Source organism: Salmo trutta, chromosome 40 (assembly GCF_901001165.1).
Source record: "Salmo trutta chromosome 40, fSalTru1.1, whole genome shotgun sequence".
Lineage (NCBI taxonomy): Eukaryota > Metazoa > Chordata > Actinopteri > Salmoniformes > Salmonidae > Salmo > Salmo trutta.
The window spans coordinates 19,995,726-20,012,355 of NC_042996.1; the positions used below are offsets into that span (position 1 = coordinate 19,995,726).

General features: G+C 40.0%; 2 protein-coding genes across 3 annotated transcripts in view; one reads left to right on the plus strand and one right to left on the minus strand.

Moving 5' to 3' along the window:
- LOC115180542 (aldo-keto reductase family 1 member B1-like) overlaps positions 1-10,868 on the minus strand; it is a 42,262-nt gene extending 31,394 nt beyond the window's left edge. The window contains exons 1-5 of one of the 2 annotated variants that reach the window (XM_029742707.1): positions 10,646-10,868; positions 10,287-10,368; positions 10,086-10,169; positions 9,904-9,986; positions 8,631-9,643 (exon numbers count right to left, since the gene is read on the minus strand). In XM_029742707.1, the coding sequence (XP_029598567.1) occupies positions 9,601-9,643; positions 9,904-9,986; positions 10,086-10,169; positions 10,287-10,368; positions 10,646-10,863 (510 nt within the window). In that variant the 5' untranslated portion in view covers positions 10,864-10,868 and the 3' untranslated portion in view covers positions 8,631-9,600. Of the gene's footprint in view, positions 1-8,630; positions 9,644-9,903; positions 9,987-10,085; positions 10,170-10,286; positions 10,369-10,645 lie in introns of those variants that run through there. The other variant, XM_029742706.1, reaches the window with a different exon arrangement.
- LOC115180539 (aldo-keto reductase family 1 member B1-like) lies at positions 3,654-6,715 on the plus strand. The gene is made up of 6 exons (XM_029742703.1): positions 3,654-3,773; positions 3,886-3,992; positions 4,245-4,326; positions 4,679-4,762; positions 6,265-6,347; positions 6,444-6,715. Exons 1-6 carry the CDS (start codon positions 3,654-3,656, stop codon positions 6,484-6,486), a joined length of 519 nt encoding a protein of 172 aa, XP_029598563.1. The 3' UTR covers positions 6,487-6,715.
- Positions 10,869-16,630: the final 5,762 nt, after the last annotated feature.

Here is a 16,630-nt window from a genome sequence, read left to right on the forward strand (position 1 = left end):
ATCAGAGCGGCCAGCACACAGGCTCTTTCAACATAATGGCAAAATCAGTACTCTGGTGTGTGCCCACATCCACACACAATACTTCTTTCCAAGAGAGGCACCTTGTGCAGATAAATGAAACACAAGAAATCCATGCAAGGTGGAAAGGGTTCAAACCTTTCATCTTCTGAAGTCTGGACATTGACTGTAGGCCTATAACCTCTCACATGTAGCCAAATATATTTAAAGGTCCTGAGCCAAGTCATTATGATGCCCATGTAAAATAGCCTTTTGAGTGACTAAAATACCTATAATATTTTTTCCGGGTACTTTTTTCTCATGTCAAACTACCAGGGACTCTGAAAAGGCAGACTGAGTGGGTGGGGAGCTCACCTTGACTGACGGTTCATTGAAAACGTCTATTTCAAGCAACATGGACACAGTGAGCTGTGTTGCAGTGAGATTATCTCAAATCAACTTAAGAAATTAACTCAAGCAACATTGGAATTGCATGCCACATCATGGATTCACAAATTATTTTTTTATCCAACTGTTTGGTTATTGTAACAGCATCAATATAGACACAATTCTGGCTGTATAATTTAGCTAGCTAACCCAAATGTAATTGTTCGCACTGTTTATCAAGCTAGCTAGCTTGTTCCTCTTGAACAATTTCAGTTTAAACTTTACAGGGTGAGGACATGGTACTTGTCATTAAATATATACAATACCTTCAGAAAGTATTCATACCCCTTGACTTATTCCACATTTTGTTGTGTTACAGTCTGAATTAAAAATTGATTCAATTAATGTTTTTCTTACCCATTTACACACACAATACCCCATAATGACAAAGTGAAAACATGTTTCCAATTTATTGAAAATGAAATACATAAATATCTAATTGACATATGTATTCACACCCCTGAGTCAATACATCTTAGAATAACCTTTGGTAGTGATATCAGTTGTGAGTCTTTCTGGGTAAGTCTCTTTCTGGGAAAGTCTAAGAGCTTTACACACCTGGATTGTACAATATTTGCACATGATTATTTTTCAAATTCTTCAAGTTCTGTTAAGTTGGTTGTTTATCATTGCTAAGTCCGGTACAGGTCCGGAACGATGCACCCATTTTATTTAGTTTTCCTAACCCAACCTCAACGGTCACAATCTGGCAACACTTTACTAATTGATTTCAATGTGAAACGTTTGATGTCTTTGATATTGATTTCTAATGATAACCATTATAATGTCCTTTTCATCAATTTATTCCTATTTATTTTGAATGAAAATGTTTTTAATACACTACTAACTGGTTCCAGTGAGAAATACTTGATGTCTGATCACTTCCACAATACTGCGTTATTTACATTTTGACAGATGTTTGGAGTGAGTAATTTCTACTTATTGAAAATGTTTCTGGTTGAGGTCTTTAATTCAAAACTATAACAATTACACCACTTCACACACACACACACACATTTGAATGTGTGTTTTAAATCAATAAATGTTTTATTTTAGTATTTGAGTCAGTAGATTACCTTGGCGAAGTATTTGCCAAAACAGTATGCTTTTACAGAATCACTAATAACTACTGCAATACTTTAGGTATGTGCGTTTGAAAATGTTTTTGTGTTTAACTATTATAATGTCACCTATGATGAGAAATTATGGTAGGACAATGTTATGGTCTGGATGTAAACGTATCACAAAACTTAAATATGTTCAAATCCATTTTAATTTTAATCTGAATTCATTGCTCAACATACAATAATTAGAACACCTCACCATATTTTACTGTTCAATCTCAGCTTTTCATCCTTTGTACATTTACACTTTTCTCAAGTTCTCAAGTCCTCTAGACAGGCTCTTCAGGGCCCGTCACTAGTTACCACAACCAAGCTATAACTCCCTCCCATTTCTACAATTTCTCTTCTTAAAATGTGATTTTAAACCAAACCTTAACCACACTGCTAACCTTATGCCCAACCCTAACCTAGATAGCTTGTGGGTTCAAGTCTAGTAAACTAGCTATGCTTTCGAGGCTTGTGATGTAGATCTGTTGCCTTTAATCTATTGTATGCTAGTGACACTCTCTCCCTCTACATAAACCCCATAACCCTCCTCACATGTTGGGGACATTTAGTTTAGTTTATTAATTCAACCATTTAAAAAAAACAAGCACACATAAAACTTGAAAAAGCCATACAAATCATCGAGGATAACATTCAATACAATCTGGGACTTATTTCCATCGTGGTCCTCTTGAGACAAGATAGCTAGACAAGATCGAACACAGTTAAACAAGGTATGGCAGTGAAATAATAAAACCAAAAAACATCTCTCACCTTTGCAGTTACATCATAGGGGTTATTCATATAGGCACAGAAGGCGTCAAACATAATTTTTACTTTATTTTTAAAGCTGCCCAGAGAGGACGTTTTTTTTATGGGCAGAGGCAACTCATTCCATTCTGAGGCTCCAGTATACAAGAAAGTAACATTCCCAGCATTACTCCTGAACCTGATCTGGTGCTGTGATTGTGTGCATCCCTAACAAGAGGAAAGTAATCACTTAGATATCTGGGCGCAGACAATAAATACTCCTGTAAACCAAATTTAGTCTAATCTGGGACACCCTAGCCTCAACAGGCAGCCAGTTTAGTTCCTGAAAGCAGCTCCTGCCTATGTGAGTACGTGGACTCACCTTCAATACTACCCTGACCAGCTTATTCTGGGCTATCTGGAGCTTCCCCTTCATAAGTTTAGATAAGCCCCCAAACCAGGAAGTACTAGCGTAGTCAAAATGGCATTCATGGAGTCCTTATCAAGCAGCTTGGACTTTCTAGCCAAAAACGTAGTCCTGGCATTAACCTTCCCTAGCACCTTATTGGCCATGCTCACACCTCCCAAGCTTCCATCAAGGATACATCCCAAGTAGCTAACAGAGGTTTTAGTAGTCAGCACCTCACCCCCTAACTCCACTCTGATTTCAGACGACCTACTAAATTTAGGTCTGGATCCAAAAATAATTGCTTCTGTTTTCCCTAAGTGCAGAGATAGCTTATTATCTCCAAGCCATTTGCTAATGTTAGTAAGCTCTGTGCTAAGTATGCTATCCAAGATATAGTTCTACTTTTGTGAGACACCAGAAGTGTAGAGTCTTCCACATAAAGAAAAAGACAGCAAGATCAAGCATCTTTCATATCTTTAATATACAATAAAGCGTAATTGTTAATTCTAGTCATCTTGCATGGATGGCATTGATCATTGTTGAACTGAACTCATGGAATCAACAATAGGCAGTTAACTGTTTCTTCCTTTGGCAGCTACCGGTGTGTTCATGTTCAAATAATTGACAGTCTTCTCATTTGGCATATATCCTGAGAGTTTTAATGAACTATGATGATGACCAAGATTAAGCATAATTACAATTACAATTACAGCCTCGACTCTTCTTGAGTATGACACTACAAGTTTGGCACACCTGTATTTGGGGAGTTTCTCCTATTCTTCTCTGCAGATCCTCTCAAGCTCTGTCAGGTTGGATGGGGAGTGTCACTGCACAGCTCTTTTCAGGTCTCTCCACAGACATCCCCCGACACCAGCAAACAAGATTATACCACAAGATATTTGACAGTTTACTGAGCTAGATCTTGACCTATTGAATAGGCTATGGAGGAGCTGGTGGATGCTGGACTGGTCAAGGCTATCGGTGTCTCCAACTTTAACAAAGACCAGATTGAATCCATCCTGAACAAGCCAGGCCTCAAGTATAAACCTGCCAACATCCAGGTACTGTAGTCTGTGGTGATCAAGACAGACAAAACAAGTCAATACAGTTTGTATCAAGGCATTATTACCCCCATCTCTGTATTCCCAACACCTCATCTTTGTATTTGTCCAGATTGAATGCCACCCCTATCTGACTCAGGAGAAGTTGATCAACTACTGTCACTCTAAGGGCATCTCTGTGACAGCCTACAGCCCCCTGGGTTCCCCAGACAGACCATGGTGAGATAGATCACACTTTTACAGTCACTTTGGATCAAATAGAAGGTTCAAGAATGAAATACACTCAACCTGTACACTGAAATGATCGAAAACATGCATTGTGTTTAATTGGTTATTGACAACGTTTCAATGAGTGCGTGCAGTGTCGGACCCTATTCTTTCCCTAGATTTTTTTGTTCAGGCCCCACCCACCACAAACAATGACTTGTGTTTGACTTCACGTCAACATAAAATAAATGACATTTTCAACAGGGCGAAACCTGGTGAGCCGTCCCTGCTTGAGGACCCAAAGATAAAGGCCATCGCTGATAAGCACAATAAGACCACAGCACAGGTATGAGAGAAACAACACTTTCCCCTAATTCTGCCTTTAGTGACATACTGTAGCAAGATTTGATCCTATATTTTAAGCCTTGATTAGCCTATGTATGAAATTGGATATTGGTCCCTTGTGTAGAATTGAAAGAAAAACACCTAGGGATTAGAATGGGGACATTCAATTGTGAAGGTTTTGGATGCTGTTTTCCAAGACAAGTCTCTTCTAACATAAGAATCATTGTTTTGAAACCATGTCATCAGGACGTGGGTCCAACACTCACATGGTAACAGTTACATTCTTTGGCTGGGTAAAAGGAGTCTTGGTCTAAGGCCAGCCAAGGGACCAATCCCTGTTCTTATCTCCACAGGTCCTTATCCGCTTTCAAATCCAGAGAAATGTGATCGTCATTCCCAAGTCGGCAACGCCCTCCCGGATCAAGGAAAATTTCCAGGTATTTTTTGACAATTACAATTGTGACTGGAAGCGATTCAATAAAATATATATTTTTTTTTACTTCAAATACATTTTTTCACTTCATTGAACTTTGGCAGTGTCTTTTCTATTCAAATATAACTGCCTAGATAGAGATGTGGAAACCACTGTCAGTGCATTCTAAGGGCGTGCTTACGCAGAATCCTGAAGGAGTTGGTCCCCCAGAGGTTAAATCCCTGCCTCCCAACCTAGAGGTTCTAGGTTCAAATCTCCTCTCTTGTCTGTTTCAATGTCAAATATACGAAGAGCAGTATTCTAACTGTGGAAGAGCTGTTGGCTCTGGTAAGAATCTTACCTCTGATGTACAGAGTTGTAGGTTCGATCCCAGGCTCAGCTCCTGAATGTAGTTGCGTTTACTCTGGGATAGTTGGAAGGCTCTCAGAACTCATGGTGGTAAATACTTGGTGTCCCCTCATGGAAAGAGTGGGCACTTTGTTTAAATATAGGCACATCTTCATTTAAAACTTAGTTCCCACTTTTTCCAGGAGTGGTTTAGCCCGTCCGCTTGTCACGCTCTTCCAGCCAATGCCAGTCCCCCCCGGGCATCAAATGTGTGGCAGCCACTCCCTGAAGTTGTCTTGACTCACTGACCAGCAGAGTCCTCAGTAGCCAACCATGCTCAAGAGCCAGCACAAGAGTTCAAACTTACAACCTTGTGCTTTGGGGGAAAGATCCTTACACCAGAGCCACAGACCCCTTCACACGTGTTACCCTTCTCTTTGTATACAGTGTACAAAACATTAGGAACACCTCTCTTATTGAGTTGCACCCCCCCTCAGAACAGCCTCAATTCGTTGGAGCATGAACTCCACAAGGTGTTCGAAAGCGTTCCACAGGCACGCTAGCCCATGTTGACTCCAATGCTTCCCACAGTCGTGTCAAGTTGGCTGGGTGTATTTTGGGTGGTGGACCATGTTGACTCCAATGCTTCCCACAGTCGTGACATGTTGGCTGGATGTATTTGGGGTGGTGGACCATTCTTGATACACACGGGAAACTGTTGAGCGTGAAAAACCCAGCAGTGTTGCAGTTCTTGACATACTCAAACCAGAGCGTCTGGCCCCTGTTACTATACCCTGTTCAAAGGCACTTAAATATTGTCTTGCCCATTCACCCTTTGAATGGGCAAGACAAAGTGACATCAATAAGGGATGACCTGGTCAGTCTGTCATGGAAAGAGCAGGTGTTCGTAATGTTTTGTACGCTCAGTGTATATGATATTGAGAGTCGTACACAAACAGGCGAGAGTAGTTTTGAACCTACATGCAAGGCAGGGATTTAACTTGGGAGCCATTGACACCTTTACCTTTTCTTTTTGTATATTTCACATTGAGAGTTGCACGCAAAAAAAGAGATTGTGGGATTTGAACCCACAATCTCTTGGTTTCAAGGCAGGAATGTAACTCCCGAGCCACTGTTTCCTTCACACTCCTAAATTGTTATTTTGTGGCCTATAAACAGGTGTCTGACTTCAAGTTAAGTCCCGCAGACATAAAAGTCATCCTGGGTTTCAACAGGAAATGGAGAGGATTCACTATGGAATGGTGAGTCCACAGAGTTCCAGAGTGTCTAGATGCTGTCTTCAACCCCACTATCCTCTTTACCTGTTCTTCCCTGACGTACCCTCCTCCTCACTGCAGGGGCAACAAGCACAAAGACTTCCCTCTGCATGCAGAGTACTGAAACCTCAGAGTGGAACTGGAGCTAAAGACAGAGAAAGGACACTGACCTGACACCCACATTCCTATACTGTAGTGCCGGTCTTCCGGTCTGTGAAAAACACTGGGGACATACAGCGAGAAGTCCAGTAGTTGTATATAGATTCAACCACTACTTTGACATTGTTCTTGAGATACAGAAAAGTTCAGGAGGCGAACAGAACGTCCACTGATAATGTCAGTGTGTAATGTAATACAGTTGAAGTCGGAAGTTTACATACACCTTAGCCAAATACATTTCAACTCAGTTTTTCACAATTCCTGACATGTAATCCTAGTAAAAAATCCCTGTCTTTGGTAAGTTAGGATCACCACTTTATTTTAAGAATGTGAAATGTCAGAATAATAGTAGAGAGAATGATTTATTTAAGCTTTTATTTATTTCATTTTTTAAATTATTTTATTCATTTCCCAGTGGGTCAGAAATGTACATACACTCAATTAGTATTCGGTAGCATTGCCTTTAAATTGTTTAACTTGGGTCAAACGATTCGGGTAGCCTTCCACAAGCTTCCCACAGTAAGTTGGGTGAATTTTGGCCCATTCCTCCTGACAGAGCTGGTTTAACTGAATCAGGTTTGTAGGCCTCCTTGCTCGCACACACTTCCAGTTCTGCCCACACATTTTCTATGGGATTGAGGTCAGGGCTTTGTGATGGCCACTCCAATACCTTGACTTTGTTGTCTTTAAGCCATTTTGTCCATTTGGAAGACCCATTTGCAACCAAGCTTTAACTTCCTGACTGATGTCTTGAGATGTTGCTTCAATATATCCACATAATTTTCCTTCCTCATTAAGCCATTTATTTTGTGAAGTGCACCAGTCCCTCCTGCAGCAAAGCACCCCCACAACATGATGCTGCCACCACCGTGCTTCACGGTTGGGATGGTGTTCTTCGGCTTGCAAGACTCCCTCTTTTTCCTCCGAACATAACGATTGTCATTATGGCCAAACAGTTCTATTTTTGTTTCATCAGACCAGAGAACATTTGTCCGATCTTTGTCCCCATGTGCAGTTGCAAACTGTAGTCTGGCTTTTTTATGGTGGTTTTGGAGCAGTGGCTTCTTCCTTGCTGAGCGGCCTTTCAGGTTATGTCGATATAGGACTCATTTTACTGTGGATATGGATACTTTTGAACCTGTTTCCTCCATCATCTTCACAAGGTCCTTTGCTGTTGTTCTGGGATTGATTTGCACTTTTCGCACCAAAGTACGTTCATCTCTAGGAGACAGAACGCATCTCCTTCCTGAGCAGGATGACGGCTGAGTGGTCCCATTGTGATTATACTTGCGTACTATTGATTGTACAGATGAATGTGGTACCTTCAGGCATTTGGAAAATGCTCCCAAGGATGAACCAGACTTGTGGTCTACAATTTTCTTTCTGAGGTCTTGGCTGATTTCTTTTGATTTTCCCATGATGTCAAGCAAAGAGGCACTGAGTTTGAAGGTAGGCCTTGAAATACATCCACAGGTCAACCTCCAATTGACTCAAATGATGTCAATTAGCCTATCAGAAGCTTCTAAAGCCTTGACATCATTTTCTGGAGTTTTCCAAGCTGTTTAAAGGCACAGTCAACTTGGTGTATGTAAACTTCTGACCCACTGGAATTGTGATATATTGAATTATAAGTTAAATAATCTGTCTGTTAACAATTGTTGAAAAATTACGTGTGTCGTGCACAAAGTAGGTGTCTTAACCGACTTGCCAAAACTATAGTTTGTTAACAAAAAATTTGTGGAGTGGTTGAAAAACGAGTTTTAATGACTCCAACCTAAGTGTATGTAAACTTCCGACTTCAACTATAGGTGCCAAATAGTGTTGCCTTTACTTGTTCAGAGTTTAAACACGTTTATTATAAATGTTGCATAACTTGTAAGTTTACTTACATGTTGGAAAGTGCCTTTCAAATCATGGTGTCCCTGTTCTAATATGAAATTATATTCATCATTCCTTAGACAGAGCTCTTTAGAGATATATCTCAAACAATATGTTAATATTGACAACTTACACAGTGAAATATAAACTGCTAACTGACTACCTTGATATATGAATATTTTCTTATCATCTGCATGTATAATAGTATATAAGAACACAGTACACAATGAATGAAGCACAGAAAGCTTTATTGGTAAAAAATACATTTTAAAAACTTTCACAGAAGAGAACTGGGAATTTCACAACAGTCTCAACCCACATCATGAGTCAGTCAATGAGTAGAAGTGCTTTATCCTGTAAGGCAAGGAGTGTTGATGAAATCTTTCTAGGGAAAACGGCTCCTATGAGTAGGCATTTCATGGAAGGAGTGTTCAACAAAATATCTTAATGCATATAGGTCAATGTAGTATTAGGATAAGCTATTTCTATATGCCAATGTTCTACTCTTTGGCTGTTTTTATCCCTGAATCAAAAACAGATGGATTTAAGTGAATAATCTCACAGTTGATATATAATACTGTACATCACATACACAATGTCCATGTACCACTGTGATATTTCTGTAACTTACTTAATTCAGTAAGACCAGGTATGACATACCCAGCTCCTATGCTTAAACTATGAATACTTATGGTTAACATCAATTCTTTAAAGTTATATGGTTATTGTATGGCCTTTAAATGTGGAGGCTCATTGATGAAAAAGTTTGTGAGAGACCATTGGAGACTCAAATCGAATGAGACAAACAAACTAGGTCATGTGAGAAGCCACAAACACCCTATTGTGTGTTAGCAGATCCAAGGCTAAAGATTTCCTATCAAACCAGCGACTAAACTCTCAAGCTTTTTTTAAACTTCACTAATATCAATCCTATGTCAAATTATGTTTCCATGATTGTTGAAAAAATAATGACCATTGTGCATTAGGCTAGGTTAGCAGGCTATAACATAAGTCAGAGTGTATATGTCATGAGAAATACAATAGCGCAACACACAGACACTAAATCAGTCAATCGCTAGAAACTAGCTCAAGGGTGGCTGTTATGCACATTGTCTTAAAGGGAGAAATAAGAATGAATCTGAACGAGAACAGAGAGAGGGCAGACATCTCAACCAAGTTATAGCACCAGATGTAACGTTCCTTAAAATTCAGCATCGAAGGGGTAGTCCTTGTGCTTCATGCCCCTGGATGACAAAGAAAAACAAAACACCATTCAGAGAGACAGTACAGTTTTTCACATGTTCAGAAATCAAATAAACATGAAGTATATTTGCATTCAAAGAAAAGTAACAGCATAATAAACATAGCTGTCATCATCACATTAAAATGAGGATGACTGAAATTTGACCTCATAATACTTATTTAAACAGTTTGAGCCTCTGCAGAGACTGTGTATACTGTAAAATACAGTACATTGGTCAAAATGAACCACGTAGGGTCTCACCCTGTCATTGGGCAGACTCTCCAGTTCCTGTTGAAGCCCAGAATGGTCTTCATTTCCTCGTCGCTCAACACAAAGTCAAACACCTGCATGGTTCAAAAAGACAATTACCCCAAAGCCACACGTGTGAACTAAATCAGATGACACACCTCTTCAAATAACGGAGAATTTATGGGAGATAATACCTTGAAATTCTCCTGGATACGTGTGGGGGTGATAGACTTGGGAATCACAATCGTGTTCCGTTGGATTTGGAAGCGGATCAGGACCTGAAGTGAGGATGACAGAGAGAAAAGCGGACATGTAAATGTGATCCCAGGTTAAAGAAAATATCAGTATGGTTCGGGTTGGCTCGATAGTGTGAAAAGGGTATTAGAGTACAGTACTTGGGCAGTGGTCTTCTTGTGTTTCTCAGCGATGGCCTTGATGTTGGGATCCTCCAGCAGCGAAGGGTCCTCTGGTTTGGTCCTGTTATTGACACACAGTGTTACAATCTTTTCACAGGGACAACTGTAAATGTCTGTATGTTCAGAATTCATGTACAAGGTGAATGTGTACTGACTATACCAAACATTAGGAACACCTTCCTAATATTGAATTGAAATATTGGATTTAACAAGTGACATCAATAAGGGATCATAGCTTTCACCTGGTCAGTCTGTCATGGAAAGGACAGGTGTTCTTAGTGTTTTGTATATTCAGTGTATATCTCTCAGGTATTATTAGTTGAAGTATATGCCCTCACCATGGTCTGTCTGGGGAACCCAGGGGGCTGTAGGCTGTCACAGAGATGCCCTTAGAGTGACAGTAGTTGATCAACTTCTCCTGGTTCAGATAGGGGTGGCATTCAACCTGGCAGTAGAGATAATTAGTGAGGTTATTCACTTCACCTACAGTTCTTATTACAACACATGGGATGTACTGTAGCATTAGAGAATTAGTGGAGTGGAATTTTACGTTCATAAACATACAGAATTAAATTAGATGGTGGATTACAAATAAAAAACATTTATTTTAATTAAGACACTTTGTTTATTACAGTCAAATAAGCCCAATAAAGCTTTGCTGTTTATTCGGGAAGCTGTTCAGTATGGTGACAATAGAAAGCACAAGAAGGTCTGTCCACTTTACTTTTCTCATCGCACTCTTGCGACTCGAGCGCCCGACACATTGGTGCGGCTGGCTTCTGGGTTAAGCGGGCGGGTGTTAAGAAGCGCGGTTTGGTGGGTCATGTTTCGGAGGATGCATGACTTGACCTTCGCCTCCTGAACTCGTTGGGGAGTACAAAACATTATGAACACCTTCCTCAGAACAGCCTCAATTCGTCGGGGATTGACTCTATAATGTGTCGAAAGCGTTCCACAGGGATGCTGGCCCATGTTGACTCGAATGTTTCCCACAGCTGTGTCAAGTTGTCTGAATGTCCTTTGAATGGTGGACCATTCTTGATAGACACGGGAAACTGTTGAGCGTGAAAAACCCAGCAGTATTGCAGTTCTTGACACAAGCCGGTGTGCCTGGCACCTACTACCATACCCCATTCAAAAGGCACTTAAATCTTTTGTCTTGTCCATTCACCCTCTGAATGGCAGACATACACAATCCATGTCTCAAGGCTTAAAAATCCTTCTTTATCCTGTCTCCTCCCCTTCATCTGTACTGGTTGAAGTGGATTTAACAACTGACATCAATAAGGGATGATAGCTTTCACCTGGTCAGAGCAGGTGTTCTTAATGTTTTGTACACTCAGTGTATTACAAAAATAAAGAAAACTGGATGGAAAATTGTGAAAAATGCAGCAAATTATTTTAGAATTTTCAACATAAAAAACATGAGCTGGCGCACACCCAGAAAAAAGTACTTTGTTGGAAGTGCTGACTAACGGTGAAAAAACGATTAACTATCAAAATAAAGAGTCGCAGACTCCATATATAAACTCCCAGTAATTTATTGGGTATTTACCAACGTTTCGGCATCACGGTGCCTTCTTCAGGGTAATGTCATGAATACTTGAACCAGGTTATGTAGACAAACAGTGCAATTAGAGCAACCAATGACAATAGTGAGGGGTGTGTCATAATGATTAAGTTAATTAGAATGAATTAGTGAAACTGTTCAAAAAAACAATAGTTTGGGGCATATTAAATATATTAGCCTATTGTTATCATATAGAATCATAGGTGTACGCTAATAAGCTGTAGAAAGAATATATCAATATATAATACTTGTTCATAAGAAAGGCCTGAGATCAAATTCAATATTCAGACCACTAGGGGTCAATGTTTTTAGATTGGATATCCAGTAAGCCTCCCTTTGTAGTAGTTGGATCTCAATGTTACCTCCTCTCATTGGTAGAGCAACATTCTCAATGCCTGTGTATTTGAGGGAGGAGATTGGATGGTTAGCTTCAACAAAGTGAGCTGCTACTGGATTGTCAATGTTCTTACACCTGATTGAGCTGTGCTGTTCAGCTATGCGTTGTTTTAATTGTCTTTTTCGTTTGTCCTACGTAGGCTTTTCCACATGAACAGGTGATGAGATAGATTACTCCCTTGGTCTTGTATGAAATGATACCCTTAACAGGTATTTTCCGACATGTTTGTGGGTGTCTGAAGAAGGGTGTTTTTATAGTGCTATTGCACTCAGGGGCGAAAATCTGATATCAACTTTGGAGGGGACAATTACATGAAATTTTCTCAAGAGCAATTCCTGAGGGGGACACCAAAAGTAGTGCTGTAACACATAGCCTACATTGTAATATAGTAAATGTATATTGAGGAACAAAAGAAATAAGGTGTTTGCCGTACTCCTAACTACCGGTACCCAAAACTACACAACTAATCACAACAGCAATACCATTGCCTTTAACAAATCTTAGTTCAGTCACCAGTTTAAGTTGAGAGTGGGGGTATCCATGGCATTTTCCAATTATGTTCCTATTTTACAAGTCAAAAAAATTGAGAACCTTTCATAATGTTGCCAAACAAAGACTCAACAAACTTACCTGAGACTCCCTGTCTCTGCCAGTCTGTCCCTGCATATCTGTCCCCAACTCTGCTGTCTGTGTGCCATCTGTTGCCTGCTCTGCCTAATGACATCATTGTGAAACATTTCCATTAGAATTTCATTTCTTTCTTATGAACATTTTATCAACTAGTCTTTGAGATATTAGGCTACTAGGGTTCTTACTATGCGTTTTGGTGTATTGAAAAATACTCTGATGTCCGTCTTTTATTTTTCTGCCATTTTTCTACCTGGCTGGCTGGCTGGCTACACACAGTGTGTAGGTTATTTACAGTAGGAGATGGGCTTCTATCATCTTCAATCATTCTATTTGGGCTTCGATCTAAAAGGTAGCTAGCAAATGTGAAACGGATTAAAATGACAAGAGTTGACAGCTGTATGAGTTCACCATTTACACAACATATGCTGCAACCTTTTGTAATTTTAATAGTTTGTTTCATATTGGCTGGCTTCCAACAATAGCTGAATTTGCAAAGCTAGCGAGCACCAATTCAGTTTCAGTGGTGTTTGCTATAATCTTTGCTACCCGGGTTAAATAAAGGTGAAATAAAATAAATAAATAAAAGTTCCCTTGCGACAATTTAACTTTTGCAACGAGGCCATTAAATATATTTAAGACAATGGTAGAAGAGAGTGTAGTTCTGTTCAGTTTATCGCTAACCTTTATCACAGGGACTTTGAAGTACTAACTTACATCATCTGCATGCTGATCTTGGAATAAATTGACGATAGCAAAGATTCCATCTTTGACGACGCCACATAAATGGAATAGGTACTAGCTAGCTTAATAGTTAATATTTGCGCGCTAGCTCTGCATATTCAGCTAGTGTGTGTGCGCGATTGACTGGATTAACCTCACGTCAGTTACGTGCATTGAGTGCCTTTCAGACAGTAGATACGACCTCTCTGTTACCTAGCAAGCTAAGGAACTGGCAGTGGATCAAACCATTGTGAGGCAAAGAGTGGGGGGGTCGCAATCTTTTGAAACTTAAAAACGCTCTATTAAGTGTCTATAATCAGCACAATTGCTTTCATTGCGTATTATTAATATTATTTAAATTACATAGTTATGTTTCAGTGATAGATTGGGGGGGGACAAATCATATTTTTCCCAGGATGGGGGGGTCGTGTCCCCCCCGTCCCCCCCGGGATTTCCGCCCCTGATTGCACTGTGCGCATGAGCCACATTTGTAGTTCCCATTTGGGATAGGTGTCAACAATGTCTGAGTGAGCTCAGGGGGCATGTCAGATCTCACCAAGCTACCTCCAATATTATGACCACGCTTACAGACCACCAGTGGGGGTTCCTTGGAGAGGTGTGCGATTTTTTTTTTGTCTGATTGCAGAATATGCCAGTGCTTTTTCAGGATTGCTTTCATTTTCTCCGAACCCTTGGTGTACTTAGTGCAAAAGACAGTTGCGTTGTTTTTCTTCTTTGGTTGAGTTTTTAGTAATTCCTGGCTATATGGTAGACCATTCTTGAGGGGAAGGGGATGCATACTATCCACACATAGCAAGGTATTGCAGTCTGTGGGTTTTGTGTATAAGTATGTGTGTAATGCATCATTCTCTTTGATGATCCATAGGTCCAGGTAGTTTATTTCTCTCTCATCAGTCTGCATGGTGAATTTGAGGTATTCAGAGCTCTCGTTTAGTAGAGTTTGGAATTCATTTAGTTCCTGCTGACTTCCTTCCCAGAGAACAAAGACATCATCTATGTATGTCTTCCATAGGAGTATTTTAGAAAGTAGGGGGTGTGTCTCTGTTTTGTACATGAGCGCTTCCTGAAATTGTCCCACATACAGGTTTGCATAGTTGAGGGGAAAAGGGGAGCCCATGGCTACACCCCGAATTTGAAGGAAAAAGTCTGACTCAAAGACAAAGTAGTTATTGGATAATACCAGTTCAGTAAGTTGTGAGATGCAATCATTGGATGTAGCAAGGGTAGAGTCTCTCTGCTGAAGGAAGTGTTGTAGCGCCTGCAAGCCTCCAGTGTGTGGTATGTTAGTGTACAAGCTCTCCACATCAAAAGTGGCCAGCAGGGTACCCTCTGGTATCCTTCCTAAGCCCTCTATCAATGAGATCATGTGACTAGTGTCTGACATAAAATGGGAGATTCTCAACCATTGGTTTAATGTGGTAATCCACAAATTTAGAAAATGTTGGATGTCACAGAGTCGATTGCTGCTACAATGGGTCTACCTGGAGGAGGAGACACTTGTTTGTGTAATTTAGCGACTGTATAGAAAGTTGGTATCTTGGGAAATTTCACACAAATTATTTTTTGGTGATTTGTCCTGATTCCAAACAGCTTTCCACTGTGGATGAGATATTATGGTGGAATTATAGGATAGGGACATAATGCAGTTTGCGATAGTCACCTTTAGATAGTTGACGGCAACATTCATTCACATAGTCATTTGTTTTGCATACAAATTCCTCTTTTGTAAAATTAGCATAAAAAATGTGACAAACGGACTTGTTGGAAAGGTGGCATCCTATGATGGTGCAACTTTGAAAGTCACTGAGCTCTTCAGTAAGGCCATTTTACTGCCAATGTTTGTCTATTGAGATTGCATGGCTATGTGCTCGATTTTATACACCTGTCAGCAACGGATGTGGCTGAAATAGCAGATTCCACTCATTTCAAGGGGTGTCCACATACACTATATATACCGAAGAATGTTCCTCTAACTCCGCCTGCTAGTGAGTTTATACGACTGTTATATCCTACCATTCTGATAGATTGGAGACTATCAGAAAACGTGGTTGTAATATTAATCATTTGGTTGTTATTCCATTGGTTACCTGGAAGCAGATGCCCCAGGAGCAGAGTGGCCCGCACTAAGTCATTATGGTGCTTTTAAATGTTAGCGCAATCACTAATAAAACCTTTCTTGGGAATGACCTCGTTACAGAGCGCAATGTTTGTTTCTCACTGAAACATGGCTGTCTTCAGACTGTAGCGCCTCTCTTGTCGAAGCCTCCCCCCGGACTACAGCTTTTCATACTCTATAAAACAAAGGGAAAAGGGTGGGCATTTTACTAATGCACTCAGCTGTAAGAACATTTCATGTATCATGATATACTGTTTAAATGTCAGCCCCCAGTGCTGGCTATACAGGGTTATAGCCAGCACTGGTGGCCACCAAAAAGCACTGCCCTACTTTCTTTACTGATTTCTCTGAACTTTTGTCTATTGTCCTTGGACTATGATAAAATCATTGTGTTGGGCGATTTTAAAATTCATGTTGACAAAGAGACTGACAACAAGGCCATTGAATTGATTCATCTTTTAGCTCTTTTCTGCCCCTGAACAAGGCACTGTTCCTAGGCCGTCAATATAAATTAGAATTTGTTCTTAACGGACTTCCCTAGTAAAATAAAAATAATAAACTACTCTACATCTCTGTTTTCTTAAACTCAAGAAGTCCTCTACTATACCTCTGTCTTTTCGTCTAACGTTATGTTACCAGGTGAACAATAAAAATTAAATAAAAATGTATCAGAATAATTGTAACTTCTGTTCACAGGGAGGCCACTTTAATTACCATGTTATCCCTTGTTTCGCTGGTTGTACTTTCCCATATGATGCCTTGTGGCCCTGCTCTACCAAATAGTTTACTAATGTGGTGATGTTCGGCATATGAGTTTCTTCGTCTTTTTTTTTTACCCAATAACAAATTCACTACATATTGCATCAACA

Excerpts from the sequence above, each read along its gene's own strand:
- LOC115180539 (XM_029742703.1), top strand. The coding sequence starts at position 3,654 with ATGGAGGAGCTGGTGGATGCTGGACTGGTCAAGGCTATCGGTGTCTCC. Across the intron at positions 3,774-3,885 it reads ATAAACCTGCCAACATCCAG|ATTGAATGCCACCCCTATCT; the intron begins GTACTGTAGTCT and ends GTATTTGTCCAG. Across the intron at positions 6,348-6,443 it reads AGAGGATTCACTATGGAATG|GGGCAACAAGCACAAAGACT; the intron begins GTGAGTCCACAG and ends TCCTCACTGCAG.